We start from the raw sequence: 25,407 nt of genomic DNA, 5'->3' as shown, positions 1-25,407 counted from the left end.
ATACACCATGCTAAGTATGCGTGCTAACATAAACATATGCTGTTTGATAAAGGATTTACTTTTTCAACTGTCAGAAAATTACGTAATTCTGCCCATCTGTTTACCAGACTCTGTTATATCCGATTTTGAGGCTACAACAAATGAGAACTTCTCTTCTTTCCTAGGTTCATAAAATGATAGCAGAGTTCAAGCTGATTCCTGGCCTCAATAATTTGTTTGACAAACTGATCTGGAGGAAGCATTCGGCATCTGCGCTTGTTCTGCATGGACATAATCAAAACTGTGACTGTAGCCCAGTGAGTAACTTTATTAACTCTATATGGAATCTTGATCTCACTTATAATGCACTTCTGGATTGTAAATACAGTGAGATGTGGTAGGATTCAACACTTTGGTGAAAACAATTGCAGCATAAAAACAAAATCTTTACCTTTGGTTCACTCTTGTTTATTTGTGGGAAACTTAGCCTTTTTTTGTGTCTCAATTTTGGAACTGGGAAAGAGGTTATTTCTGTAATCCCTGAAGACCAAAGGAAAGAGAAGAGCAGAACTTAAAGAAATGGTAGGTAAGGGGTCTAGCTAAGACGGACAGAAAAAGAAGACATATTGCAATGAGGTTTTTCACATGTAGATATAAATCATTATTCTAAATGGATCAGTGTAGGGATGAGCATTTTTGCCTTTGCAGTGACAGCAATGGTTTATTGACTATTGTATGCACAGGTTTGCATGTGGGCTCCACTTCAGTTCTGTTTGTGGAAGCATGCAAAGTGCAGCCCTCTGCGTTTGTGCAAGTCACTTGCTCTGCTGTGTGAATGCATTTGCTTTGGAGAGGTTTCCAATTCAACCACCATGTAATATCTGCTAGGTAACTGAAGAAGTCCAGAAACTCTAATTTTCAGACTCTTTCTTTCTCTCTTTTTTAGGACATCACTTTAAAAATACAGTTCCTGAGGCTCCTTCAGAGCTTTAGTGATCATCATGAGTGAGTATGAAAAATTTGGTGGGTTGTGGCTCAGCAATGTTGTTTGCCCAACTCAGTGGTGTCCTAGGCACAGCACAGGCTCTGTGTAAATGGAGAATTGTGGGACCCTTGAAACTGTATTCAGATACTCACATGCCCTTGAGTTTTTGCTATGACTAGACTCAGGATAAAGTATGCCTATTGATGTTAAACTAGCCCATTTTGCCTCCTGTTGAAATGAACTGAAGCTTTCATGTGGTAGTTACCACTTTTTGGTTGAAGACATAAGGAAGTGGCTCTCATGCCACTGCTCGTCTTGTCTGCTCCTTGAGAGCTGATAGTGAGGTGAGATGTTCACGGGATGGCTTTCCTCCCGTGTGAATGCTAGGTTTAATTCAAAGTGACACCTGCATAAAGAGGCTTTTGGAAGAAGATTGGGGGAAATGCAGCATATCTGCAGAAGTAGCAGTTTTCTTTTGCCCTTGCACAAAGACTGGGAAGGATGACTGCTGCTTAAATGCTATCGATGGAGAAGGCCCAATTTAGCTGAAGAAAAATGTTAGAGCAACTATCTGAAAACTCATCAACAGGAACCTAGAAGAAAATTTCTGTTTCCCCAGAAGCTTGATTCTTCTGCAGTAGCTGGAGGTTGATGCAGGTTTATGGGGGGGGTCGTTTGTTTGTTTTTCTGTTTCTTATTATTTTTTTCAAAAGTTCTAATGCAGATACACTCATTGGCTTTAGCCTTACTTGCAGAATCACATCTTCCATTGTGTCTGTGTTGTGTTCTCCTAATGCGACCCTGCAAGTCCTTATAAATCTCATTTCAGGAATATTGCACTCAATTACATATTAACCATCTTGATGCTTTCATTTAATTAGTTTGTCTTATTTACAGCCAGGGCTGATACTTCTCTGTGGGTTTTACCTAGTACTATTAAAATTCTTGGATCTTCTCTTAGAGATAGCAGAAGGTTTAACTGGGGGGAAAAAAAAGCTTAAGTATGGGGAAGACCATACTTAAAGGGAATAAAGGGAAGACCGACGTATTGCAATTCCTTCTTGCAACACTTTGTCCAGGAATCGCTCCAGGTTTTCCAATAAAATCTTCTAAGATACTACTCATATTTTAGCAGCTCCTAAAGAGATTTCAGGCTTGTTTAAACAAAACAGAACTTTCACTTGTAACATCTGAGCAAAGGAATGTGTGGAATCTGTTTAGTTTTTTAAGCAAATAATTGCATAAACTCTGTGAAATCAGATCAGTTGAGTGAGCTGAGGGCAGGATGAAAACAAGTGCTTCGATTCTAGTACTGACATTAGTAAAACGATGCATAAACTCAACCTGCAGAACTGTTTGTGTGGACAGAGAGAGAGAGAGGGATTATATTTTCATTACAGAAACCTGTTGATGCAGATCAAAAGAAGCTTCACATGACAGTGAGCACTAATCTGGAAGATAGTGTTTGAAGCAAGAAGGCATGTGGAGGAAGCTTCCCTTCCTCATCACCTTTCTGGTCTAATAGTTTGTCTTCTGTGTAGTTACTGTGTTTTCATGAACAGGTTCTCTTCCCACACCCAGGTATCACATCATTCTTCAGGGTTTCCTGAAAATAAGTCTTGGCTCTCTGATTCTGAGCAGGTTGAAATCAGAGGACTCTTGGGAGCATGTTGGAATTAATGGGGGAATTGTGCTAAAAGGAGGCTCTGGAATACACTTCTGTGTCTGCCCTGCTCTGAACTCCGTGGGGTTTTTTTTAATATAGATAATCCAATTTGATTTCATTATGAAAAAAATATGTAATAAGGCCTTTTACTTTATGTATACACATATGTATATATGTGTATACATAAAGTAAAAGTTTTTTATATCCATTCCTGTTTTCTTTTCTGCATTTCTTGAAGTCATTAAGTATTTCCAGGGTAACTAGTTTTATCAGAATAATAAAATACAAAGAAGGTTATTTTGTTCGGTTGTTTTTTTTATCCAATAAATAGTATAGTCACCTTAATGGTAGAGGAAGAACGGGAAGGTGTGGAGGAGTGTGCTGCTTAAGCTTGCTGAAATTCAGCAAACTATTGCGGAGGTTGTAAAAACTAGTGCCACTTGGAAGCAAATATTTGGAAAACAAACACCAGGATCCTGACCAGATCAGCAAAAGGATAGGAATGGTGAAGCTGGTTAGTGTTGAGACTTGCATTTGGCAAAGCTCAGAGGAGCCTTACAGAACTGCAGCTACCTTAGTGGTGTCCTCCTACTCTTCATGGCATTCTTCTGTGTGTCTTTAATTCTCTTCATCATGTCTTTTCCCCTTATTCCCCAACTCTCCTGCTTTAGGAACAAGTATCTGCTTTTAAACAGCCAAGAACTTAATGAACTGAGTGCAATCTCCCATAAAGCCAACATCCCCGAGGTTGATGCAGTCATTAACACAGACAGGTAAGTAGGGGCAGAGATTCTAGGCCAGCAAATTGGAGCATTTTGGAAGCCTTTACGCTTCCAAAGGTCTGGAGTGCTACAAAGCATCACACTTAACTGCCTGCTGAAACGTATCGCTGAATCTAAAGCATCTTGGTGTGTTTGTGGTTGTTAGCAGCTTTAAAGTGTGCTTTAAGGCCCTTTTAGAAGCAAATGCAACCCAACATGGAGATTTTGAGTTTGTGGCCCAGACTTCCGTGTGATGTTTTAGGTCTGCCTGTTGGGCCTGTCTCACTGCTGGCTTTGCTGGATCCCTCTAATGCATGAATTGCTGCTACTAATAAATACTAGGTTTGAGATTCAGGAGCAGTCTGTGCACATAATGTGTATTTCCAGTCTGCATAAACAGATTTAAGAGTCTGCTCAAAGCTTTTATTTTAAGAGCAGCTGATAACTAGAATAAGCTAAATTAGATTAACATGTTAAACCACTTAGCCAAATAAAATGCTGGGAATGCTGTATCTATTAGGTTGAGTACTTACATTTAATACACAACTCTGATGTGAAACCCTTACAGATCTCACAAAACCCTCAAAGTTGCAGAATTTAGTGGTCAAAATTCTTCCAGAGTATGAGCAGGGACTTGGATTGCACAAAGCAGACTTACCCTGCCTCAAAAGTGTATCCTCTAAGAGGATTCCCAGGTTATAATTATTATCATAATAATCTGCCTGACTGGTAAGAAGTTGTATCAGTGTTGCTCAGATCGCTCCTCCTAAGCACAGGAGCCTTTCGATCCTTGTTCAAAAAGGAATAAGTATTTGGTGAGGGGAAGAAATTTGGCCTGAGTGCACTGAAAGGAGTGGAACAAGGATGGAAACAGCTTTTTACACCCTGCAGAGTTTCTCAGCTTTTCTTCTGAGCTTTACCTTGGGCTTAGATAAAAGACTGTCTTGCTGAAAGCACCTGCCTTCCTCAGGGACTTGCTCAGTGGTTATTTATTGTCTGCTCATTAGAGGTGTCGATACAATAGTAAAGGTGAGAACCTGGATCAGTCAGGTGAACTACACATGCTTTTTGTTCTTGGAGTAGAGAAGTGCCACTTTGAAGCATCTTCTCCCACGCCTGCAGAGTGGTTGTAGAGCCATGAGGCAGCATCGCTCAGTTTCATTTCCAGCCTTACTTGTGCAGCACCTTTCTTGAGACAGGAGATTAAGGCCGGGCTTCTGCATGTGGTTGTGTTTGGTGGATACTTTGCTGCGTGCTATTATATACAGGCCATATCCCCATCCTAGAGCCCGCATGATTTTGTTAGTACAGAGTACTGAACTCAATATTCTATGGAATAACGTGCTTGTCAGCCTGTCCACTCATACTGTAACTTTTTTTGCATGCTTTAGGAGTCTTGTCTGTGATGGGAAAAGAGGTTTGTTAACCAGACTACTTCAGGTCATGAAGAAGGAACCGGCTGAATCCTCCTTCAGGTGGGCTTTGCTTTCACTCCAGCATGTTGTTTTGAGGGGACTGGAAAAGCAGTTTCCACAAGGCTTGCAGCAGTTGAAAATGCTTAAAATAATAAGGTGCAAAAAGATCTTTGTTGCATTTCGTTGCAATGACGTGGTGCAGGTAAGGGAGAATGCCAAAGCATGTGTTGGACCTTATATCCAGTACAGTCACCCACTTTCTGTGGGATCAACACATCTCTCCAGCTTCACATTGGAATGAAACTGATGAGGGAACTTAGTTTAAATTCTGATTGTGATAAAGTTTTCCCTCTTTCTCTGATATTGAAACTAAACCCACATTTCTGTTTCTCAGATTTTGGCAAGCAAGGGCAGTTGAAAGTTTTCTGCGAGGCACCACCTCCTATGCAGACCAGATGTTCCTCCTAAAGAGAGGGCTCCTGGAGGTAAGAAGTACACATTGAGCTTAATTTGTAGCATATCTCCATAGAAAACAAGAAGGGTTTTTTAATAAAGGAGTCATGGTAAAAATGACATGGATAAGTATTCTCTATAATAGTAGGGTGATTTTTGTGATGTTGAAAAGTGTCTGTGAATTCTGCTCGTGACAGTCAGACATGGGCCCCTTCTAGTAAATGAACTTTCCACTGGTGCAGGCTGTAGAAGACTCAGCTGAATGGTTGTCTATGTTCTGCCATATAGAAACTAAACCCTCAGATAAATATTCGAAGTGGTTAAATCAGACTGGTGTGGTGGCTTTGCCAAGCTGCGGTCGTAACGTGTTCTCTTCCATTGGCAGCATATTCTCTACTGCATCGTTGACAGTGAGTGCAAATCACGGGATGTGCTGCAGAGTTACTTTGACCTTCTGGGAGAACTGATGAAATTCAATATCGATGCATTCAAGAGGTTCAACAAGTACATCAACACAGATGAGAAGGTCAATATTTGTAAAAGTTGTCCCCAGTAGGTTGAATTACACCCTTACGTAACCAGTTGTAGTGTTGGGAAACTCAGCTTGGTTTGTTACTTTGAGTGTGACAGGTGAGTTTAAGGCTCAGTAAGCGCAGAGCACTGACCCACCTCCGTTAGCAGGAGGTTCCGTGGCTCCCTGCTCATGTTTTCAGGGCTGCTCCCAGCAGAAACGTTTCCCCTCTGGGTGCTCATTCCGAACCAAGGTCAGGGCTCAGAGACCACAGAGCAGAGCCCCTGATGTCACTGGCTTTTGCTTTAAGACGGTTGTTGTGGAGATAGATGCAGGGTATCCAATAAATATTTCCACAGTCACTTGTAAAGAAAATTCTTAGGAAGACAGATTTTAATGAAGGTGACTTAAAATATTATTATTGGTTAGTGCTAACAGGTATGTCTTTGCTTTGGTGGTATTTGAATTTAGAGGCATATTCAGAAAGTCATGGCTTTTTGATTCATACTTCTGTAAAAATACGTTGTGTGTATTTGCTATTAATTGGTCTGTAACTTTTTCTTAAACCTCATTCTTTGTCTCACATATGTCTTTCCTAGCAATAGCCGCTGTTCAGAAGAAGTGTAGGACCCTTGCTTTTATCATCTCCCCCTTTCAAAGAAAGCAGCCTGTGAAACCTCAATCTCATTGAAGGGATGGGGGCTGCTTCATAATGAATTTTATTAGTGCCAGGCATCCTTCAATCAGCCCTTGCTGCCAATATTGGCTTGGCTTGCATGAGTCAGATCAGGAGCATGTGTCCCCTTTTATTTTCATTAGGGTTAAAGCGAGTCACTTAAAGGTGAGTGTGTTGTCTCCTTGATATTCAGCTGACCGGACCATGGTACCTGTTCCCCTTCGATGTGAGCTGTTCCAGTGAGAAGGTGGAATGACCAAGTGTTCAGGCTGAAACCATGACTGTGGTTTTTGGCACTCAGAACCTCTCTTTTGTCCTTGTTTCTGGAGCAAAGGGGGAGTTGTCTGCATTTGTGAAGCCTTATTTTGATGATAGGTGCTTGTGAGATGGTTTCTCCTAGCCATAACCTTTAAGAGCTGTCCTCTTCCAATGCTGAAAGCTCAGTTCTGGAGTGCTGCTGTTGCCCTATTCACCCAGCTTTGTTAGTTGCTCTACCTGGTAGCCTATTCCCTTTGTTCCAACAGAGAAATGGATTTAGTTTATGCACCTCTTGGTCATAACACATTCTAAAAGAGTGTCCAATGCTTTTCTGTCAGGCTGCTTCTGTTAGTGCTCGTGGAGGACTCTTGCGGGGCAAATGCAACACTAAAAAAAGTATTTCTCTTTAGTTCCAGACATTTTTGAATCAGATCAACAGTTCATTGGTTGACTCAAATATGTTGGTTCGCTGCATTACGTTGTCCCTGGACCGATTTGAGAATCAGTCTGATGCTAAAGGTAAAGAATAAGGAGTGTTGTCTTTGGTGGTGACAGTGTTCATTTTAAGCCTGGGCTTTGAAAATGCTGGTTGGAGGCAGAGAAATATCCCCTGTATAATCAATGTTTCTAAACTTTAAGAACCTGATGATTCTCTTTTTCCTCTTGCTGCAGTTGCAGAAGTCCTCTCAGAATGCCGCCTGCTGTCCTATATGTCCCAGATGTCCATGAGAATGTCCTTTCTTTTCCGTCTCATTAATATTATCCATGTACAGACACTTACCCAGGTAAAGAGCTGACGCTGTGGCAGTAATTTCACTGGTACCTTGCTGACACTGTGCTGATGAGCTGGGCTGGGAGCAGGGAGGAACCTGGCTTCTCTTCGAGAGACCCGTGGCCCTTTTCTGTGTTGCAGATGAAGAACTTCCTCTGCATGCTTGCCTTGAGGGCGTTTTGAAGGTCGTTGGTAAGATCAAATCTCTTTGTTGTTGTTGTTTGACCCTATGTTATTTTTACTTTTAGGAAAATGTCAGTTGTTTGAACACAAGTCTAGTTATCTTAATGCTGGCCCGAAGGAAAGAAAAGCTGCCTTTTTATCTGCGCACTTTGCAACAGATGGAATACACAGAGAAATACCCAGGCTTCATCCTGAACAACTTCCATAGTCTCCTGCGATTCTGGCAACAGCATTACCTCAACAAGGACAAAGATAGCACCTGCTTAGAAAATGTATGTGAACCTCTTCAACATAGTAAGAAAAATTATAACTGCCTGTGTAGTAGTAATTTTATGAAGTGCTTTTCACACCCTTTCAGCAATCAGATCCCTGGTACTTGCTGCCAGGACTGCATGGAGTTGGTGTGTGGTTCAAGTCTCTCCCATGGTTAGGTCAAAGGAGGAGGACCATCTTTTTGGGCAGCCTCTGTAGAATTGCTTTCGGAGATGCCAAGCCAGGAGGCTTCTTGCCACCTTGTGTGGGTCTGAGCACGTGAGCTCCTGTGCCTCCTGCTCCCTGGACCAGCAGCTGCCCGACATCTCCTGTCCCTCCAGGAGAGAGCCCTTGGGCTTACAGTACTGCTGTGGAGTGGCCCGTTTGTTTGGGTGGATCTTGGAGCTATTGTAAAGCAGATCTCTGTTTTACATCTCAGTATCAATTCCTCCCTAAACCTACTTTTCATGAGGATGCAGCTGATTGTATTTAATTCTTCCAAGTTATTCAAACCATGAATCAGGTGCCTGCCAGAGGTGCACACAGGTGACAGGCTGGCTGCAGGGCTGGCTGCACCTTTACATCCTGCTCCAGGATCTGTTTGCTTGGGGATGCAGGATGTGCTGCCTCCTAGAGAGTTTGCTGCTGGTTTGTGTCCAGTGTCCTTAGATATCATCTCTAATGCTGCCCTGCTGATAGAATGAATGTGCTAGAGGTCACAGTGGAAATAACAGTGCCTGGCATAGGGGGTTCAGCGCTGGCCTCTTTGCACCCTCCAGCAGGACGGCCTCAATGGTGGATTGGGGGTTAAAGCTGCTCCAGGTTAGAAGTGATTTTCAGTTTTCCCTGCCCGAGGTGTTACGTGTGGGTGCCTGCAGCCCCTGCTAACCAGCCTCCTCTTCTCCTCCCGCAGAGCTCATGTATTAGTTTTACCTACTGGAAAGAGACTGTGTCTATACTGCTCAGTGCGGACCGGACTTCCCCCTGTGCCATAGTTAGCTACATCGACGAGGCGTATATGGACATTGACAGAGACTTTTCTGAGGAGTAGTTCCTCGCTCCGGCTTCCCATGGACAGCGCTTGGAGGGTGCCTCGCAGCCCGTGGATTTTCAGGGATTCGCTGTCGTGTGTGTGTGCGTGCGCGGCGCCGCGGAGCGGAACCGCAGTGTTGAGCCCCGGCCCCCTCCCTGGCCCCTCCGCTCATCTCCCTCCGAGGAGACCTGCAGAGCCCCCTGGGCAGCACGGTCAGGGATGCGGCTTCCCTTTGGTCTGGGATAAAGCAATCGCCTGCAAAAAAACAAAAAGCCTTTTTTTCCCCCTCCCCTCCAGTCAGAAGTGGCTGGTTGGAGTCCCTTTTGATGACAAATGACAATATCCTGTATGGTGCCAATTTGGTTGGGGATCTTCACCCGGGCTACCAGAATGAGCAAGCCAAAAAGCACAGAAATTACCCTCCAAATGTGAGGTCCAAGGAGCCACTGACTAGGACCCCAGCACACCAGCCACATGCAGAGCCACCACGAGGATCCTTTCAGGTTTAACTCTTCTGTCGGGGGTTGGAATCCGGGGTTTGGGGTGGGTTAGAGTGAGTGCGAGTGCGTGTGCTTTTAATTCCTGAGAGCCCTAGCTCCAGTCACCTCTTCACCATCTACTTTTGGATCATTTGGTACTAAATCTGTTCAGCCTTTGTCTGTTTGTGCGTTAGGAGAGAGCCTCTGCTCCTGCTGTCTTTCCTGCAGATCCTTCCTGCTGGAGGTCTTCTGACTATGCTGCGGAGAACAGAGACGTTTCAGCAGTGGTGGAATCGCAACAGGGGTTGGCTTTTTCATGGAGCACTAGCATTAAAGCATACTAATTTTTTAAAACTTGCGGCTTGTCCCTTCTTGGGTAACTAATCTGGTTTAAAATCCTTTTCAGGACCATTGCTCTTGATGCTAACCTGCTATGCCTGGAAGCCTGATACGAGTTTCTGCTTTCAGTCCCTAATATCAACACACACACATTAATTTTGAAGTGCAATATTTATTGGAGATGTCAGTGTTTCCTGGATTTGTCTTGATCAGGATGTGTTAAATGCTGGGAATAAACACTCCTAGTTGAAGGTAACTTTGCAGGATACTTTGGGAAAGGGGGGAGCAGGTTTTGGCAGAGTCGCAGTTGTCAAGCCCAAACCCACCCTGTCTGCTCATCCCTGTTAACTATGTTGTTCCAAGACAGTCACATTCCCAGGAATGAAGTAGTCTGAAGCCTTGAGCCACTGCCTTTTAGTCCAAACTTACCATCTTGAAGCTGCAGCTCCAAGAAACCATTTTCCTTTCAAATGTGCATCTGAATTCCCTTTTTAACTTATTTGATGAGGCGGTTTTGCCTTCACTGCCCTCCCCAGGAGCTGCAGGCAGGGACTGGTGGTGAGGATATTCGGAGCAGCCTCTTGTCCCTCCTCCCTGCCAGCAGAACGGAAGCCAGGCTGGGGCTGCCAGGACTGGATCCAGCCCTAGCGCAGGGTTTGCTCTTGAGGAGTCACCCTTCTCCTCCAGCTTTTCCTGTACTTCTGCCTCCTGCTCTGGACTCACAGTCCATACTTGGCCCCTGCTGCAAGGCAGAGACTCTGAGCTCGTGGGTAAACCCGGAGCCTCCCAGGAACATGGGGAGCCTCCTGGCAGGGCTGATGTTCCTGGTGCCAGGGAGCTCTGTGCTGGGGCAGCTGCAGCTCTCTGTTCTTCATCAGATCCCTGCCTTGCCCCTCTCCTCCCTGCCCCATTTCTTTCTCATCTGCATTTTTTTTTCCTTTTTTTTTTTTTTTTTCTTTTTTTCTTGGGTAGTTGTGGTATTGGTGTATCTTTGCTTCTTCTTAACTGTAATAGATGTACACTTAAAATAAATGCTTCAAATGAAAAAATATTTAAAAGGCAAGGGCTGCCTTTTCCCTAGGTCCAGTTAACGGGCGCAGCCAGGGAGCGCTGCTGGCACCCTGCGGCGTCGCATTTCCATCCCGCACCCTTGGGGACCAAGCTGCCTGCGGTCTCGGCTGGTGCCCTGCGGGTGGCCGAGTAGTTCCAGCTGAGCTCGGGGGTCCCTGCTGTGCCCCGGGGGAGCACAAATTTACGTGGGTTTGTAGGTGTTGGGTCCCATGTGCCAGGGGCAGCTTGGCTGTGGCGTTTGCACCTTCAGGCTCGTGCAGGACATGAAGTTCCTTCCCTTGGCTCGTGGGGACAGGGAGGGCTGCAGCAAATCCTGCTCCCGGGAGCGTCTCTGGCCCCACTAGCCCCCCCAAGGATTTTTTTCTGGAGAGGGAGCAGATTGTTGCACCCTTCATCCTGCTTTGTCTTAGGGAGGGCAGAGGGAGGAAGGGCCCCGCGTGGGGCAGCGCCTGCCCCGTGGGGCTGAGTGATGGGGAAGGAGGGGGGAGCTGAGACTAACGCAGCCATCGCGAAGCCGGCGCTGGCCCTGGTGCTTGCTGGGGTTTGTGCTGTCCTCACTAATGCCAACTTACTAACTGCAAACAAACGTATTACATGGAAACTTATTAAAGAAATCTATTTTAAAGAAGCAAAGGGAGTGTCTTTTTTCATAGTGCAGTTTCCAGGGCTGCAGGAGGCTTTGCTGGGTTCTGTACTTAGTCTTTTCCCCCTCTCACCTTGGCTAATGGGTTGAGTGGAATCTGCTCTGTCCTCCCCCCTCACCCACCTTCCCTGACAGAATCTGAAGGTGCTGAAGAGTTTGGGAAGGAGGGGGAAGAAAAGGGCTGAACCAGGGCACTAGGGCAGGCCAGGGAATGAAGGGCTCTTGTCCGAGCTCGGAGCGCTGGTGCCCAGGGCCCAGTTTGCCCTGTGCTGGCAGCAGCTCTGATGGATGCCAGGGGGGCCTGGTGCCTGTCTGCGATCCCATAGGTTTCACCGATGGAGGTGAAGCACCCGCTCTGCTCCTGCTTTGCCTCCCCAGGCCCCACGAGTGCAGCAGGATGCGAGGCCGGGCTGGCGCTACCCCTCAATAGACACGAAGCAGCCAGGCTGGGTAGAGAGCTCCATTTATTCACTCGGTGCCCGGCTGGCAGTGACTGTTGCAGCCCTTGGCCTCCAGAGCACAGCAGGGGACGGGTCCAGGCTGGGGTCTGCCTTCCTATTCCTCGTGCTGGCAAAAAACAAAGGGAGCGGGTGAGACACTGTAGGGAGCGAGCGGAGCGGCGCCACCAGGTCCCCCCGTGGCCGGCACTGCCGCTCGCTCCGCGCCGCAGCCTGGCACGGGCTGGACGGCAGCGAGGCCCTGTCCCCAGGGCTGGACGGCAGCGAGGCCCTGTCCCCTCCCCGCGGCCGGGTGCTCGCGGCGCTGGGCCTCACCTTGGAGGTGATGACCTCCCGGGTGCGGGCACGCAGCTTGTTGACCTGGGTCTCGGCGATGTCGGCCCGCTCCTCCGCGTCGTCCAGCTCGTGCTGCACCTTGCGGTACTTCACCAGGTTGGAGTTGGCTTGTTGCTCCTGCGGTGGGGTGAGGACCGTGAAAAGCAGGGTGAGAGGAGAGGGGGCGTCCACGAGGCACAGCCCAGTCCCCGGGCCGTGCATTTCCCACCCTGGGCCTGAGGGCCCTTTCCCCTTTAGCTCACCCCACCGGGTGGCCCCTATGAGTCTCCCCAAGCAGCCCCTGGGGAAGGAGAGGAGCACTCACCGCCTCCTCAAACTGGCGCTTGTAGCTCTTCACTTTGCTCTGCAGCTTGTCGATCAGGTCCTGCATCCGGGTCAGGTTCTTCCTGTCTTCCTCAGCCTGCGAGAGCCCCCAGCCCCGTCAGCAGGAGCCCTGGGGGCTGGTGCAAGAGCCCAGTGTCCTGCTCGGCCTCCTGCTCCATCTCCTCTATCCCAGTGGTGCCAGGGCCCTCCCCACCCAGGCAGCTCCTACCCACCCACTGCCCCCTGTCCCAAGGGGTGTCCCCTGGCTCCCTCCTGGCCTGGCAGCTTCCAGCCAAGGTTCTGCCCCTAAAGGGCCACAGGGGCCAGGCAAGGAGGGTGCTGTAGGGCTGTACCTGGTAGCTAAGCTCCTTGATCCTCCGCTCGTACTTGCGAATGCCCTTCTGCGCTTCGGCCATCTTCTTCTGCTCCATGTCCAGCTCCCCCTCCAGCTCGCGCACCTGCGTGGGGAGGGAGGCCAAGTGAGCGCTCCCCGTCCCCAGCAGCACAGCCTGGCCCGGTGGGCGCGACGGCCCCAGCGCCCAGCCCCAGGCAGGGCCCAGCCAGCCCCGAGCGCTCCGGTCCTGAGCATCGCTGCACGGGACGGGGCTGCAAAACCGGGTATCGCCACCCTACGCTGGGGAACACGCAAGCCGGGGCAGTGCCAGGAGCTCCTGGGTGGGCAGTGCCTCTGGGCTGCCCTTGCTGCCTCACCCTCGCCTCCAGCTTCTGGATCTGCTTCTTGCCCCCCTTGAGAGCGATCTGCTCCGCTTCATCCAGGCGCATCTGCAGGTCCTTGATGGTCTGCTCCATGTTCTTCTTCATCCGCTCCAAGTGTGCGCTCGTGTCCTGCTCCTTCTTCAGCTCCTCTGCCATCATGGCAGCCTGCAGGGTCAAGGGCACACAGATGCCACCATCAGGCCTGGCAGCCCTACTCGATCCAGGGGCCCCAAGGGGAGCTGCGAGAGCCTCCCCTCTCCTCCCAGCCCCGCAGGGTTCTGGGCACCCTTGCGCAGTCTGCACCCTGCTCTTACATCTGTGATGGCCTTCTTGGCCTTCTCCTCGGCATTGCGGCACTCCTGCACTGCGTCCTCCACCTCACTGCTCAGCTGCGAGATGTCAGTCTCCAGCTTCTTCTTTTGGTTGATCAGGCCCGTGTTCTACAAGCAGAGAATGGGGAAGTGGCTCAGGGACCAGCTGTTCACCTTGGATGGTGGCCCCAATGCCAAACAGGCGCCCAGGTACCTCAACCCATCCGTGGCCCAACAGAACCCCACAGCCCAGCTGTTCGACACAAGGCCGCTCACCTGTGAGTGGAGCAGGTTGACCCTTTCGGTGGCCTCCAGCAGCTCCTGCTCTGCCAACTTCCTGCTCCTCTCAGCCTGCTCCAGGGCTGCCCGCAGCTCTTCCACCTCTGCCAGCAGCAAGTTGTTGCGCCGCTCCAGCGCGGCCGCCTGCTCCTTCAGGTCGTCATTGTGGCGCTGGGTGTCGTCCAGCTCGATTTGCAGGTCCTGCCAGGCAGCACCGGGTCAGTGAGGAAGTGAAGAAGGGGAGAGCCCCAAGCCAGAGCTGGCAGCTGGGGCGGCACCCAGTCATCCCATCCCTGGCCTCCAACCTTGATCTGGGCCTGCAGCTGGCGGCCCAGCTTCTGGAACTCAGCTGCCTGGCGGTTGGCGTGGCTCAGCTGGATCTCCATCTCATTCAGGTCTCCCTCCATTTTCTTCCTCAGCCTGACAGCCTCGTTCTTGGCCCGAGCCTCAGCATCCAGCGTGGCCTGCATGGAGTCCATGGCGCGCTGGTGGTTTCGTCTGCAGTCAGCAATGTGTGACAGTGTGTCAGTGGTGGCCTCCAGGAACCCACTTGTCCCATCATGGGTGTCATGCCAGCCCTGCCCCTGCAGCGCCCAGACTGTCTCCCCTCCCCACACACCTCAGGTTCTCAAATTCCTCGTCCTTCTCCGCCAGCTTCCTGTCCACGTCAGCCTTGATCTGGTTCAGCTCCAGCTGGATACGCAGCGTCTTGCTCTCCTCGTGCTCCAGGGCTCCCTAGGGATAGCAGCATCCCTGTTTAAGAGCAGGCCCAGGGAGGCCTCCCCAGCCAACCCATCCTGACCTCACATCCATTCTAAAGCTGTGGGGAGCACAAGGAGTCAGGGCAGTCAAGAGCCCTCCTCCGTGACCTGCTAGGGGTTGTGTGACGCTCCCGAGCAGGGCCTGAGGATCCCCCAGGTGCTGGTGGGGGCCTGTCACTCAGGGCGGTCGTGCTCTATGGGTCACCAGCCCCAAACCACCTCACCAGAGGCATGGGAGGTGAAGTGCCTTTGGGGCAGCAAGCACAGGACAACTGGTGGGAAACACAACCTCACCTCAGCCTCCTCCAGGGCTGCCTGTATATCGCTCTTCTCACTCTCCAGGGCCTTCTTCAGCTTCTCCAACTCATGGATGGTTTTGCCACTCAGACTGATCTGGTCAGTCAGATCAGCAATTTCCTCTGGCAGGAGAAGAAGGGCGCCAGGTCAGGGCTGATTTGCAGGACCAACCCCACATGGGCAACTTTCCCATCTCCCCACCAGCCCAGGCTGAGCCTGCGTCCTCCCTATTTCATGGCAGAGCAGCCATCCAGACACCGGGGTTGTGCTGGCGGAATGGGCACCATTCCCCTTGCTGGCTCCTGCTGCGCTCTCCTGCAGCCTGGGCATCTCTCGCAGGAGATACGTAAGGAGCCACAGAGATCTGCTTCTCCAAAAGCTCATTCCTACCTTGCAGGTTCTTGTTCTCCCTCTTGAGGGTCTCCAGGTTGTCCAGGGACTCCTCATAGGCATTCTTGAGCTTGAAGAGCTCTGTGCTCAGGCTACGTGACTCCTTCTGTGATGCTTCCAGCTCTGCCTGGGTCTCCTCATACTTCTGCTTCCACTCAGCCAAGACCCTGTCGAAGTTGCGTTGCTTCTTGTCCAGGGCAGCACAGGCTGAGTTGGCTCTCTCCAAGTCCACCGAGAGGTCCTCAATCTCTGTCTGCAGACGGTGCTTGGTTTTCTCCAGTGAGGAGCACTTGGCGTGAGCAGCCTCCACTGCCTCCTCTGCCTCCTGCAGACGGATGGCCAGCTTCTTCCTGCCAAGGACAGCAAAGGGTGAGGATGCTCAGCCCAAGCATCATCCCAGCTCTTGCTCTGGGGATGAAAGGCCATGACCTGCCCAAACACCCTGGTAAGGGCCTCCTTCTGGGCAGAGAACTGCAGCCTGACCCTGGGGTCTGGCAAAGCCCCATCTTTGAATAGGGCCCAGCTACCTGCACAGTACATGTTCTTGTGCCATGTGGCATGAGACTCACTTGGCTTCCTCAAGCTCTTCTGTCCTTTGGATGGCATCTGTCTCATACTTGGTTCTCCACTGGGCCACTTCTGCATTGGCTTTGGACAGGGTCCTCTGGAGCTCACTCTTGGCCTCTACCTCCTCCTCATACTGTTCCCGCAACAGGTCGCAGTCGTGCCGGGAGGCTTGCAGGGCATGAGCCAGGGCGTTCTTGCTCTGAGGAAGGGAGAGCTCATGAGACCAGCAGCTGACACCAGGCTCCTGGAGGCTTCTTACAGTGCAACACTAGATGCGGATGGACAGACTACTGCTTTTGGGGGGGCCAACGGTGGCTCTTGGGTCTCCTATGTGCAAGGCACGTCCCATCCCACCAGCCTAAGTTGCTGGGCCACTGCGATGGTGGGACACGTGGCCCATTTCCTGATATCACTGTCACTGTGAGCTGTTGGCCCTGACTGCCCTGCCTGGATGCAGCTATGAAAGCAAATAGGAATCCAGGTCAGCACTGGTGACATTTCTCTGGTAAGCCCATGCTGCAGCTTGGGCCCCAGTGTGGCCTTCCCAGCAGAGCGACGTGTGGACCTCAGGAGGCCGCAGAGCAATATTTTTCTTCTCATGGGGCCTGGATTTCCAGTCCTCCTGCTGGTCTATTCCCTCTCGGGCAATGCCTCCCGGGCCATAGAGCTCAGCCATGTCCCAGCAGCCTTACCTTGGTCTCTTCCTCCAGCTGCCTCTTGAGCTCCTCGATGGTCTGTGTGAATGAGGTCTTGCCACGGCTCAGCTGGTTGATGAAGGACTCCTTCTCCTCCAGCAGTCGGCTCAGCTCCCCTGTGTTCAGAATCAAACGGCTACGTTGGGGCAGAGGGCCCAGGAAAGCTTGTGGTCTTCACCTCCCCACAACAGCATTTCCCAGTGCCAGGATGCCCCAGCAGCAGTCACACCCACACACATGAACTCTGGTGGATTATCCCCAAACCAGGGGCCCTCCACAACGCTCCCTCACTAGCCAGAGTTATCATAGCTTCTGCTTAGCCCTCATCAACGAGGACTTTGGAGGCCTCACAGAGGTGACTCTTTCCTTCGCCAAGCTGGAGGGACCTGAGACTGTCCCATGAAGTGCAGGAAGTTTTTCGGGACAACACAGGTGGACCAGGACAAGGCTATGGCTTCTTTTCCTCCTGCTTGGCAGAAGGGAGAAAATTTGAGTAACAAAGTACCCAGTGGAGGTGACATGGCCCAAACATACCCGCTGAAGGGCGCTGTGTGGAAACCTCCAGCATCCCCAGCTGTAACCACACAGCAGAGCTCAAGGCTAAGCAGGGCAGCCAGCCCTTGTTCTGATGCTTGAGATCATGGCACGTGCCCCAGCACCGGCGCAAGCAGCTTCACTGTGTCCATGCGCAGGGCAGGCCGGTTTGTGCAGCTAAACCGCTGCTCCATGACACAGGCAACGCAGCGCGAGCCCCAGAGCAACAAGGCGCCCCGCGGCCGCTTCTCCTGCCTACCGTTCTCGGTCTGCAGCCGGCCACGCTGCGTGCTCACGTCAGCCAGCTGTCGCTGCAGCTCATCCACCTTGGACTTGGCTTCGCTCAGCTGGTCCTCATAGGTGCGACAGAGCTTCTCGGCGTTGGCCTGCGCACACCAAGCAAAGCCCACGTGAGAGACAGCTCTGCCCACAGGGGGCTAGTGACTGCACATCACCTTGGGATTCCCTGCTTGGCTAATCCCTAAGAGCACAGGACGGAGGGCAGGAGCCTGCCAGAGCTGTCCTGTCCCTGCTAGGCTGACAGCAGCTCCCTCCAGCATCTCTCTGCTGAATGTCTCATGGGAAGCATCTTCCTAGATCTTCCAACTTTGGGCAGCACCTCAAATTCTGCAAGCACTGCCATATAGCAGTACACATTGAGCAAAAGGGACTTAGTCTTGGCACAGCAGACATAGATAGGGCAATATCCCATGGATGTGGCACTGCAGCAAGATGCCATGATGCGTCTGTCAGGGCTGCAGGGCCCAAAACTCTCACATAGTGACAGAACCTGCCCCACACACAGCTGGTGCCCACCTTGTTCTTGGTGAGATATTCGATGTTGGATGACAGGTCGTCCACCTCCATCTTCATCTCACTCTTCTCCTTCTCCAGCTTCTGCTTGACACGTTGCAGGTTGTCGATCTGCTCGCTCAGCTCGGCTACACTGTCCGCGTGCTTCTTGCGCAGGGCGGCTGCCGTGGACTCGTGCTGCAGCGTGGCCTCCTCCAGGTCCCGCCGCAGCTTCAGGAACTCGGCCTCCCGCTTCTTGTTCATCTCCAGCTGCGTGGCTGTCGCCCCACCAGCCTCCTCCAGCCGCTCGCTCAGCTCCTCCAGCTCCCGCGACACTTCTGCTCGCTGCTTTTCCACCTTGGCTCTCGCCGTGCGCTCCGCTTCCAGCTCCTCCTCCAGCTCCTCAATCCGGGCCTGGAGAAGACCAAATGAAGCACACGTTTGGAGCACTGGATGAAGCACCAACATCTTTTCTCCCCCAGATACAGCAAGTTATACCCTCTGATGCTGGGTAGCAGAAAGCCGCGAGCCCAGACCAAATGCTTGGACTGTTTTGGGTATCTTGGAGGCAAGTATGCCCTGATAGCTTCTTTGCTTCAGTTTCTGCTCTCCTGTGGACCCTTCTGTCAGGATCCAGGCTGATCCTAGTTCCTCCTCAATGCCTCAATGGCAGTTGATTCAGGAGCCTGATTTTGGGAGTCTGTCTTTGCTAGAAAGAAGCCCAACAAACAAGTTTTGCATCTGTAGAGTCTGGGGATAGGTCTGCGGTCTTAGTCTAGAGAAAGGACAACATCCTAGAGGGTGTTTTTCATGCTTGTACTAGTGTTTACCTCATTAGTTCATTCCTGAATTTTCCAGTCCACCCTATCTAGGCAGAGGGCTTTGCTTGAACTTTTTTTCTCCATTTTCCTGCTGCCAAGGAGGTACACCTGGGCTCAGACAAGGGCCAGACTATTTCAATTTCCCCAGCACTTTGTTTGATGGAAATTTAGGACTACTGGCCCTTGAGAATCATTCTTCTCACTATACCTGAAGCTCCTTTATCTTCTTCTGCAGCTGGGCCTCAAGGACTTGCTCATCTTCAATCCTTGAATTCAGCTGACTTATTTCAAAGTCTTTCCTGCATTAAAAAAAAGGCAAATCTCTGGTCACAGAAGCACTGTCCCACTGAGTCCCTCTAGTCACTGAAGCCAGAGGACACTGGCTCCTTTCAATGCATCACCCAGGCCCAAAGGGTAAATAAACAAAGGAAAAGGCTCTGGGCCAGGCCTGGAGCGGCCAGACTTGCAGCCGATCCAACTCGGAGGTTTTCCCTATCAGGTCTCTGGGTGCTGTTCTCCAACCCCTCAGCTGGGATGAGATATGAGAGATGAAGATTGCACTTGTGAGTGATATCACAGCTCTGCATTAGGGTCCTGCCAGGCAAGTCTCTCTCACCCTACATACAGAGAAAGTCCTAAAGCACCTTGACCCACTAGTCCACGTGGCTCCTTGCGAGAACAACTCCTGCAGCGTCTCTGCATAACGCCCAACAAAACTAACCCCTTATTTTCCCTGGACTGATCACACCAGCAGTGCTCACAACCACATCCCAAGAGCCTCTGCTGAGGCCACGTGGTTTAGAGGTGGGTACTGGCTGGGCAGAGTAAGGACGCTGCTCAGGGACACACACCACACTCACTTTTTGAGTTTCTCCTCCAACTGCTGTTTGTCATTCTCCAGATCCATTACAGACTCTTGCGTTAACTTCAGGTCACCTTCAAGTTTCCGCTTTGCTCTCTCCAAGTCCATGCGAATTTTCTTTTCTTGTTCAAGAGAGCTTTCCAGCTGGAGAATGAAGGGAGACAGGCTAGGGAGGGATAGGGCTGTCTGTAACTCCTGACCTACCTTATGGCCATTTCTGTGGGAACTTTACCCTGCCTAGAGAATCAGAGCTGTTCCCCATTTGGTCTGGAGTCCCATTCCCCCAGTCCAGGACTGCTCCCCATGATCCTCTGGATGATCTCTTGGTTCACGGGTGGTTTGTCAATGAGTTATTCATAGTTTGGTTGTATTTAACTGGGATCTGATAATGATCCCACCTAGCAGATGCCACTCAGGGCCAGCATTTGGGCACTCCAGGACATGTGTGATTCAAACCTGCCTCACTTCACTGTTACTGGCCCATTACTCACATCATCCACTTGCTGCTCCAGTTTGACTTTGGCTTTGGTCAGTGTGTTGACTTTGTCCTCCTCGGCCTGCAGGTCATCCAGGGCCTGCTGATGGGCCTCTTGCAGTGCCTTCTTCTCTTTTGTCAGCTTCGCAATGATCTCGTCCAGAGCAGCCATCTCTTCAATCAGGTTTTTAACCTAGGTCAGTGAAGTCAAAAACTGAGCGACTATTCTCTGAGAGAGGGGACACAAAGCTAATACATTGGCCTGTCCTACTAAGGGCAGGAGTCAATGATGAGCAGCAACTTGCCAGCACAGCAGCAGCCAGCTCCTCTAACCATGGCCGGGTTTACCCCAGGGCCTTGTGCCAAAAGGCCCAGACACAGTGCTGCAGGGCACTGGAGGCTTCTATCCTCTCTCATTTTCACTCTGCTCAGTCCCAGCTCCTTGACACCAGCAGCCTTGTCCTTCATATTTCTCTTCTGTTTATCACCAAGAGCTGCCACAAGGACTGAGGCCACTCAGCAATGCCAGTGTCTGGGGCAGAGCACAGCTGAACTCTGAAATTACCTTGTTCTCTGTGGCATGTTTCTCCTTCTCCACCTTGGCCAGTGTGATCTCTAGGTCATCGATGTCCTTCTTCAGCTCTGCACACTCATCCTCCAGCTTGCGTTTCTTGGCTGTGAGGTCCGAGTTCATCTCCTCCTCGTCCTCCAGGCGCTCTGTCAGCTCCTTCACCTTGGCCTCCAGCTGGATCTTGGACTTGATCAGCAGGTCACAGCGCTCCTCTGCATCTGCCAGGTTGTCTTGCTCCTGGAACAGGCACAAAAGACATAGTGCTCAGTCACCACCCCAAAAGCTCAGTCATATTGCCCTGACCCTGAGCTCAAGCCCTCCTCATGGAGGGGGCAGAGCCAGACCAAGGTGCTCAGCTGCATCAGAAGATAGTTCCAGTCACTGCTTATTCCATGGAAGAGCAACTAACACTAGCAAGAGCCAAAGCAATCTGCTCCTTGCTCAACCCATGGACCTTCAGCCAGCTGCAGTACCTTTACCCCTGGCAAGGAGTGGATGAGGTACTCACTGCCTGCAGCTGTAGAGCGAGGTCATTCTTCTCCTGAGTCATGGTGACCTGCTTCTCTTCCAGCTCCTTCCTCTTAGCCTCTGACTTCTCCAGAGCCTCTTTCAGTTTCTGGAACTCCTCCTTCAGGTTGGCCATTTCCTTCTCACTCTGAGCAGACTTGAGTAAAGGCTTGATCTTAAAGAACAGCTTCATCCAAGACCAGTTCTTGACAGCATTGAAAGCCCGGATGTTCCACTGGATGGTATAGAGAGCTTCCCTGAAGAGACAGAAGCACGGCATTACCATGGGTGTAGATTTCCCACCTATTATCCTCACTGCAGCAGAGACCTGGCTTTTGCAGGCCTGAAAAGGACTCTGCATCTCCAGCAGAAGGACAAATGTTGAGTGAATGGTACGTTCTTTGCACCCTGTGACAGCCACAACAGGATGGGCAGTGTGGCATGGCCACTGGGCCTTCTGATGTTGTATCATATTAAATCTTTCCAGACGAATTCTAAAGATCTCCCCACCCAAACACACTGACTCTTCCTGCCAAATCCATGCCAAGTTCCTCCCTGCACAACAGGGCCAAGCTGATCCACAGCAGCCACAAGCAACTCCCAGGGCCAAATCCATGGAAATGGGCAGGAGGAGTGAGGAGGGGCACTCACAAGGTTCTCTCCCCCAGCCACAGCTCTACCTCCTGCTGATGATCTTCTGATACTCAATGCGCATAAGGTGCCCACGGATTCTGGCCTGCAGCATGGTCAGGATCTTGGCCAGGCGCTCATCTCGCATCTCTTCCAACAGGCCCAGCAAACCAGCCTTGAAAAACACCTGCAGGCAAGGGAATGGGAGCAGAGTCAAGGGCAGGGAGGGCAGGGTGCCTGGCTGTGGCATGATGTGTCAGACTGGCCTGAGCAGGTACCTGTGCTGGCGCGATAGACACAGCAGGCCCAGGCGCCCTGCACGGGGCACACACACAGGCTGGGCACCCCCTGGAGACCCATCCACACAAGGCATGGGCACAGTTGGATCTCTGCCCTGTGCACATCCCCTCGGAGCCCCTAGCACGGATTGGGTTCACCCTGTTGTGTTGGGTGCTGTGAGGTCAGGACGTGGTGACTTCCTGCCTGTGTGTCCTATCCTGCTCAGTGCCTTCAGGGGACACAGAGCATGGGACTTCAGCCATGCTGTGGCCACACAGACAGCAGGCTGGACAGGGAGAATATACTGGGGTTGTAGATGAATGGCGTCATCCCCATCCCAAGGAGATATATCAAACTGCTTGATCTCACCTTGGTATGACCAAACTTGTACTGTGAATGGTCAAGATCCAAAGAACTCAGCAGCTTCTCTGTGGCCTTCCTGCTGTCCACAAACTTGTCATCTGGGATGGCCGCTGGATTCAGGATACGGTAGCTGCAGGGACAGAGCAGAGACAAGATCATGCAAGAGAACCCCATCACAGAAATGATGGCTCCTTCACCTTTCCTGTAGGCAGATCATGCCTATGATGCCTGCAGCACAGGCTGTAGCCATTGTATGGACCAGGAGCTCCAAGGTGTAGTATGGAATCTACCCCAGAGCAAGCCCCAGGGAACCCTGCCAGACCCATGTCCCTCTATATGAGGAGAACTGTGCAGGGCCAATGGCTTCACCTTTCCCGGCCAGACCCAGGCCAAGGTGGGTCTATAGTGCCAGCCTGAGACCACTAAAGAACCCTAAAGCAGAGGGAATTCAGAACCAGAATTTGAGGACCTGGGCCTTGCTACCACCCATCTGCACCAGCCCTGTGTTCAGCCATCCCAAGCATCATCAGCGCTCCAGTGATGCACTGAACTAATTGTGCTGGCACCACGCTCTTCTTGATTTGCACCACAGAGCCAACTGCAGAGCTAACGGTGCTGGCACTGGGGCATGGGGCAGAGTCCAGGCAGTTTCCTTCCCCCCAGGACAAGCGCTGACCGCTGGGGCTGGGACAAGAGGGAGTTACCGCTGCTTGAAGTCTGCGTAGAGGATCCTGTTGGGGAATCCCTTGCGGCAGATGCGTATGCCTTCAAGGACACCGTTACACCGCAGCTGGTGCAGCACCAGGAAAGAGTCCATGGCTCCTAGAGGTGAGAGCAGGGATGGAGCTGACATCCAGCCCGCAGGGAAGCGGGAAGTACAACTGCAGCACGGGCTCTGCAACAACCTGCAAACAGGTTATTTGAACTCCACAAAGCACCTGTGTTTCTGAGCATGGGAATTAACCCATCCTGCGGACCACCTCAGGCTGGGCTCTGGAGGGTAGAAGTCAGCCTAAAAGACTTGTTGGTGCCTAGTGTTAGACACATGTGCAAGACGGTAGCACAAAGCCCATCTGAAAGCCTAGGAAAACTAGTTTTCCCCAGTAGTGGAGAATAGCAGGGGTCACAGTAGTTTCCACACAAAGATGTTCTGTCTCAGCAGCAAAAGGGCCGCTGAGAGAAAATGTTTTGGGGAGAAGGTCAGCGCAGAAGCTGGGCAGGAGTCCCTGCCAGCTCCCACATGTGGATGTCACCCGAGGGAGCTGACAGGTGACTCTCTCAGTCCATGCATACCTGGGGTCTTCGTCTCATTGGGGATGATGCAGCGGACAAAGTGGGGCTGCGTGGAGCGCAGGTTGGTCATCAGCTTGTTGAGATTCTCCTGTAGGGCAGACATGGGGTATGAGGCACGAGGTGGCATCTCTGCTCCCCTACAACACTTCTCCCCACACCCTTCACCCAAAGCAGGGAGAAAGGGGACACTGGGAGCCCCTTACCACTATTCATGGGAGAAAGGGGAACTTCCCCCAGCTTGGCTGCTCTCTGTGCTATCCTGTCAGCTGGACAGTCCCAGCCCTGTGGCAGGACCACTGTGCTCTGGCAGGGTGGGAGCACTGGCACAGAGGATTGGGCTGTCAGACAGGCAATGCTGGAGAGGAGGCAGGTGCCTCCCAAGTATGTGTAGGTAAAGTTTTGTGACAGAGGGAGGGAGAACCAGGTGCTGCACCCACAGGACCAGGTGCATTCCTGGATACAGCTCTGTTGGCATCCAGCTGCCTGCAGTCCCCATCACAGCAGGTTTTCCCTGTGCCTCCCCAGTGTTGTCCATGTCCTTCAGCTGTGATGGAGGGTGCTGCAGAGCCAGCCTGGACCTTCGCCCTTTTGCCACCCAGCCTTGTCCTGGGCCTGGCTCACAGCAGGGTTACTCTGTGAACATCTGCTTGGACCTGGCAGGACCTGGCAGGACCATGAAAGCCATTCTCTGGGATCAGAGTCTTGCAAAGTACTGTCACAGGCCGTGAATCCAGACCTGACTCCTGCCTGCAAGGCTGCAGCATGAGGGAAGGGCAATGGGTTCCTACAGGTGTGGCAGGTCTCAGAGCACAGGGCTGTATTACAATTGTTTATAGGTTTGTTTTCTCTTCAAGGCAGGGCTCAAACCAAGTCATGGCCCTGCCTTTGCTCAAGCAAAATGCATCTGCACCCTTGGTGCTTCCAGACTGCCTTCCTCTCCTCATACACGTGCAGCCCATCCAGGATCTGACTCTGGGAAGGGAACACCTGGCCACAACTCCACACTATCATGGGACAACCTGCAGCAGAGGCTTGTGACTTGTCCATAAGGAACAAACACACACATCCACGAAGGGGTCTGGGTCAGGGACCTTCCTCTCATGATACTGCCCTTGACTACCAGAGCTTTTGGCAGCCCTGACACAAGTGTAGCCTTTTTACAACCGCTTCTAATCAATAACACTGTAACAGCAGGACACAACTTTGGGCTCACAGATCACTCTGTGCTGTTTTTCATTTGTATAAGCCCTGAAGTAGAAAAAAAAAAAAAAAAAAAAAAAAAAAACAACCCTCCTGTGGTGAGCATGGGATCAGGGAGCTATCAAATGTCTCAGGTCACTTCCCCAGACAGAAGAGCCAAGAGCTGCCTGCTCAGAGACCTGTAAGATCCTCCTTCATTTTCTTCTGCGCAAGGGCTGTCCTTCCCGCTGACAAGAATGAGGAGAGAAGTAGCACAGACTTAAAGTGATGTTCATGTAATACATTATCTAAACATCACTACAAGTCTTAACTGCCGCTCTCTCAAAGGCGAAGGAAGTGCTGGGCAGCACAAGCATCACGGGGCAGGAGCAGCACAAGCCCCAGTTCAAAGAGAGACTTTGCTCTCCCAGCCTGGAGCTTCATGTCTTTCCCTAGCAGCATGGAGGACAGAGCTTGCCCTTGCCCAAGGGCAAGAGGATGTCAAGACATT

At 51.2% G+C, this 25,407-nt stretch overlaps 2 protein-coding genes across 2 annotated transcripts in view; one reads left to right on the top strand and one right to left on the bottom strand.

Moving 5' to 3' along the window:
- Nucleotides 1-9,065, top strand: part of TRPC4AP (transient receptor potential cation channel subfamily C member 4 associated protein) — a 31,517-nt gene extending 22,452 nt beyond the window's left edge. The window contains exons 10-19 of the mRNA XM_088538736.1: nucleotides 165-296; nucleotides 926-984; nucleotides 3,302-3,403; nucleotides 4,783-4,866; nucleotides 5,201-5,291; nucleotides 5,645-5,785; nucleotides 7,115-7,223; nucleotides 7,377-7,489; nucleotides 7,725-7,931; nucleotides 8,825-9,065. Of these exons, the coding sequence (XP_088394862.1) occupies nucleotides 165-296; nucleotides 926-984; nucleotides 3,302-3,403; nucleotides 4,783-4,866; nucleotides 5,201-5,291; nucleotides 5,645-5,785; nucleotides 7,115-7,223; nucleotides 7,377-7,489; nucleotides 7,725-7,931; nucleotides 8,825-8,962 (1,176 nt within the window). The 3' untranslated portion in view covers nucleotides 8,963-9,065. The remainder of the gene's footprint in view (nucleotides 1-164; nucleotides 297-925; nucleotides 985-3,301; nucleotides 3,404-4,782; nucleotides 4,867-5,200; nucleotides 5,292-5,644; nucleotides 5,786-7,114; nucleotides 7,224-7,376; nucleotides 7,490-7,724; nucleotides 7,932-8,824) is intronic.
- Nucleotides 9,066-9,591: 526 nt separating this feature from the next.
- Nucleotides 9,592-25,407, bottom strand: part of MYH7B (myosin heavy chain 7B) — a 31,130-nt gene continuing 15,314 nt past the window's right edge. Inside the window, exons 19-42 of the mRNA XM_088538718.1 lie at nucleotides 23,718-23,805; nucleotides 23,129-23,246; nucleotides 22,431-22,554; nucleotides 21,833-21,969; nucleotides 21,154-21,409; nucleotides 20,640-20,882; nucleotides 20,091-20,267; nucleotides 19,598-19,743; nucleotides 18,946-19,036; nucleotides 17,941-18,330; nucleotides 17,384-17,510; nucleotides 16,588-16,706; nucleotides 15,898-16,094; nucleotides 15,329-15,678; nucleotides 14,936-15,060; nucleotides 14,500-14,615; nucleotides 14,186-14,378; nucleotides 13,878-14,081; nucleotides 13,605-13,730; nucleotides 13,285-13,455; nucleotides 12,927-13,031; nucleotides 12,575-12,670; nucleotides 12,250-12,387; nucleotides 9,592-9,681 (exon numbers count right to left, since the gene is read on the bottom strand). Of these exons, the coding sequence (XP_088394844.1) occupies nucleotides 9,592-9,681; nucleotides 12,250-12,387; nucleotides 12,575-12,670; nucleotides 12,927-13,031; nucleotides 13,285-13,455; nucleotides 13,605-13,730; nucleotides 13,878-14,081; nucleotides 14,186-14,378; nucleotides 14,500-14,615; nucleotides 14,936-15,060; nucleotides 15,329-15,678; nucleotides 15,898-16,094; nucleotides 16,588-16,706; nucleotides 17,384-17,510; nucleotides 17,941-18,330; nucleotides 18,946-19,036; nucleotides 19,598-19,743; nucleotides 20,091-20,267; nucleotides 20,640-20,882; nucleotides 21,154-21,409; nucleotides 21,833-21,969; nucleotides 22,431-22,554; nucleotides 23,129-23,246; nucleotides 23,718-23,805 (3,927 nt within the window). The remainder of the gene's footprint in view (nucleotides 9,682-12,249; nucleotides 12,388-12,574; nucleotides 12,671-12,926; nucleotides 13,032-13,284; nucleotides 13,456-13,604; nucleotides 13,731-13,877; nucleotides 14,082-14,185; nucleotides 14,379-14,499; nucleotides 14,616-14,935; nucleotides 15,061-15,328; nucleotides 15,679-15,897; nucleotides 16,095-16,587; nucleotides 16,707-17,383; nucleotides 17,511-17,940; nucleotides 18,331-18,945; nucleotides 19,037-19,597; nucleotides 19,744-20,090; nucleotides 20,268-20,639; nucleotides 20,883-21,153; nucleotides 21,410-21,832; nucleotides 21,970-22,430; nucleotides 22,555-23,128; nucleotides 23,247-23,717; nucleotides 23,806-25,407) is intronic.

Source organism: Tinamus guttatus, unplaced genomic scaffold, assembly GCF_059628265.1.
Source record: "Tinamus guttatus ecotype Peru unplaced genomic scaffold, ASM5962826v1 Tinamus_guttatus_pri_ptg001150l, whole genome shotgun sequence".
Lineage (NCBI taxonomy): Eukaryota > Metazoa > Chordata > Aves > Tinamiformes > Tinamidae > Tinamus > Tinamus guttatus.
This window is presented reverse-complemented; position numbering and strand designations above follow the sequence as displayed.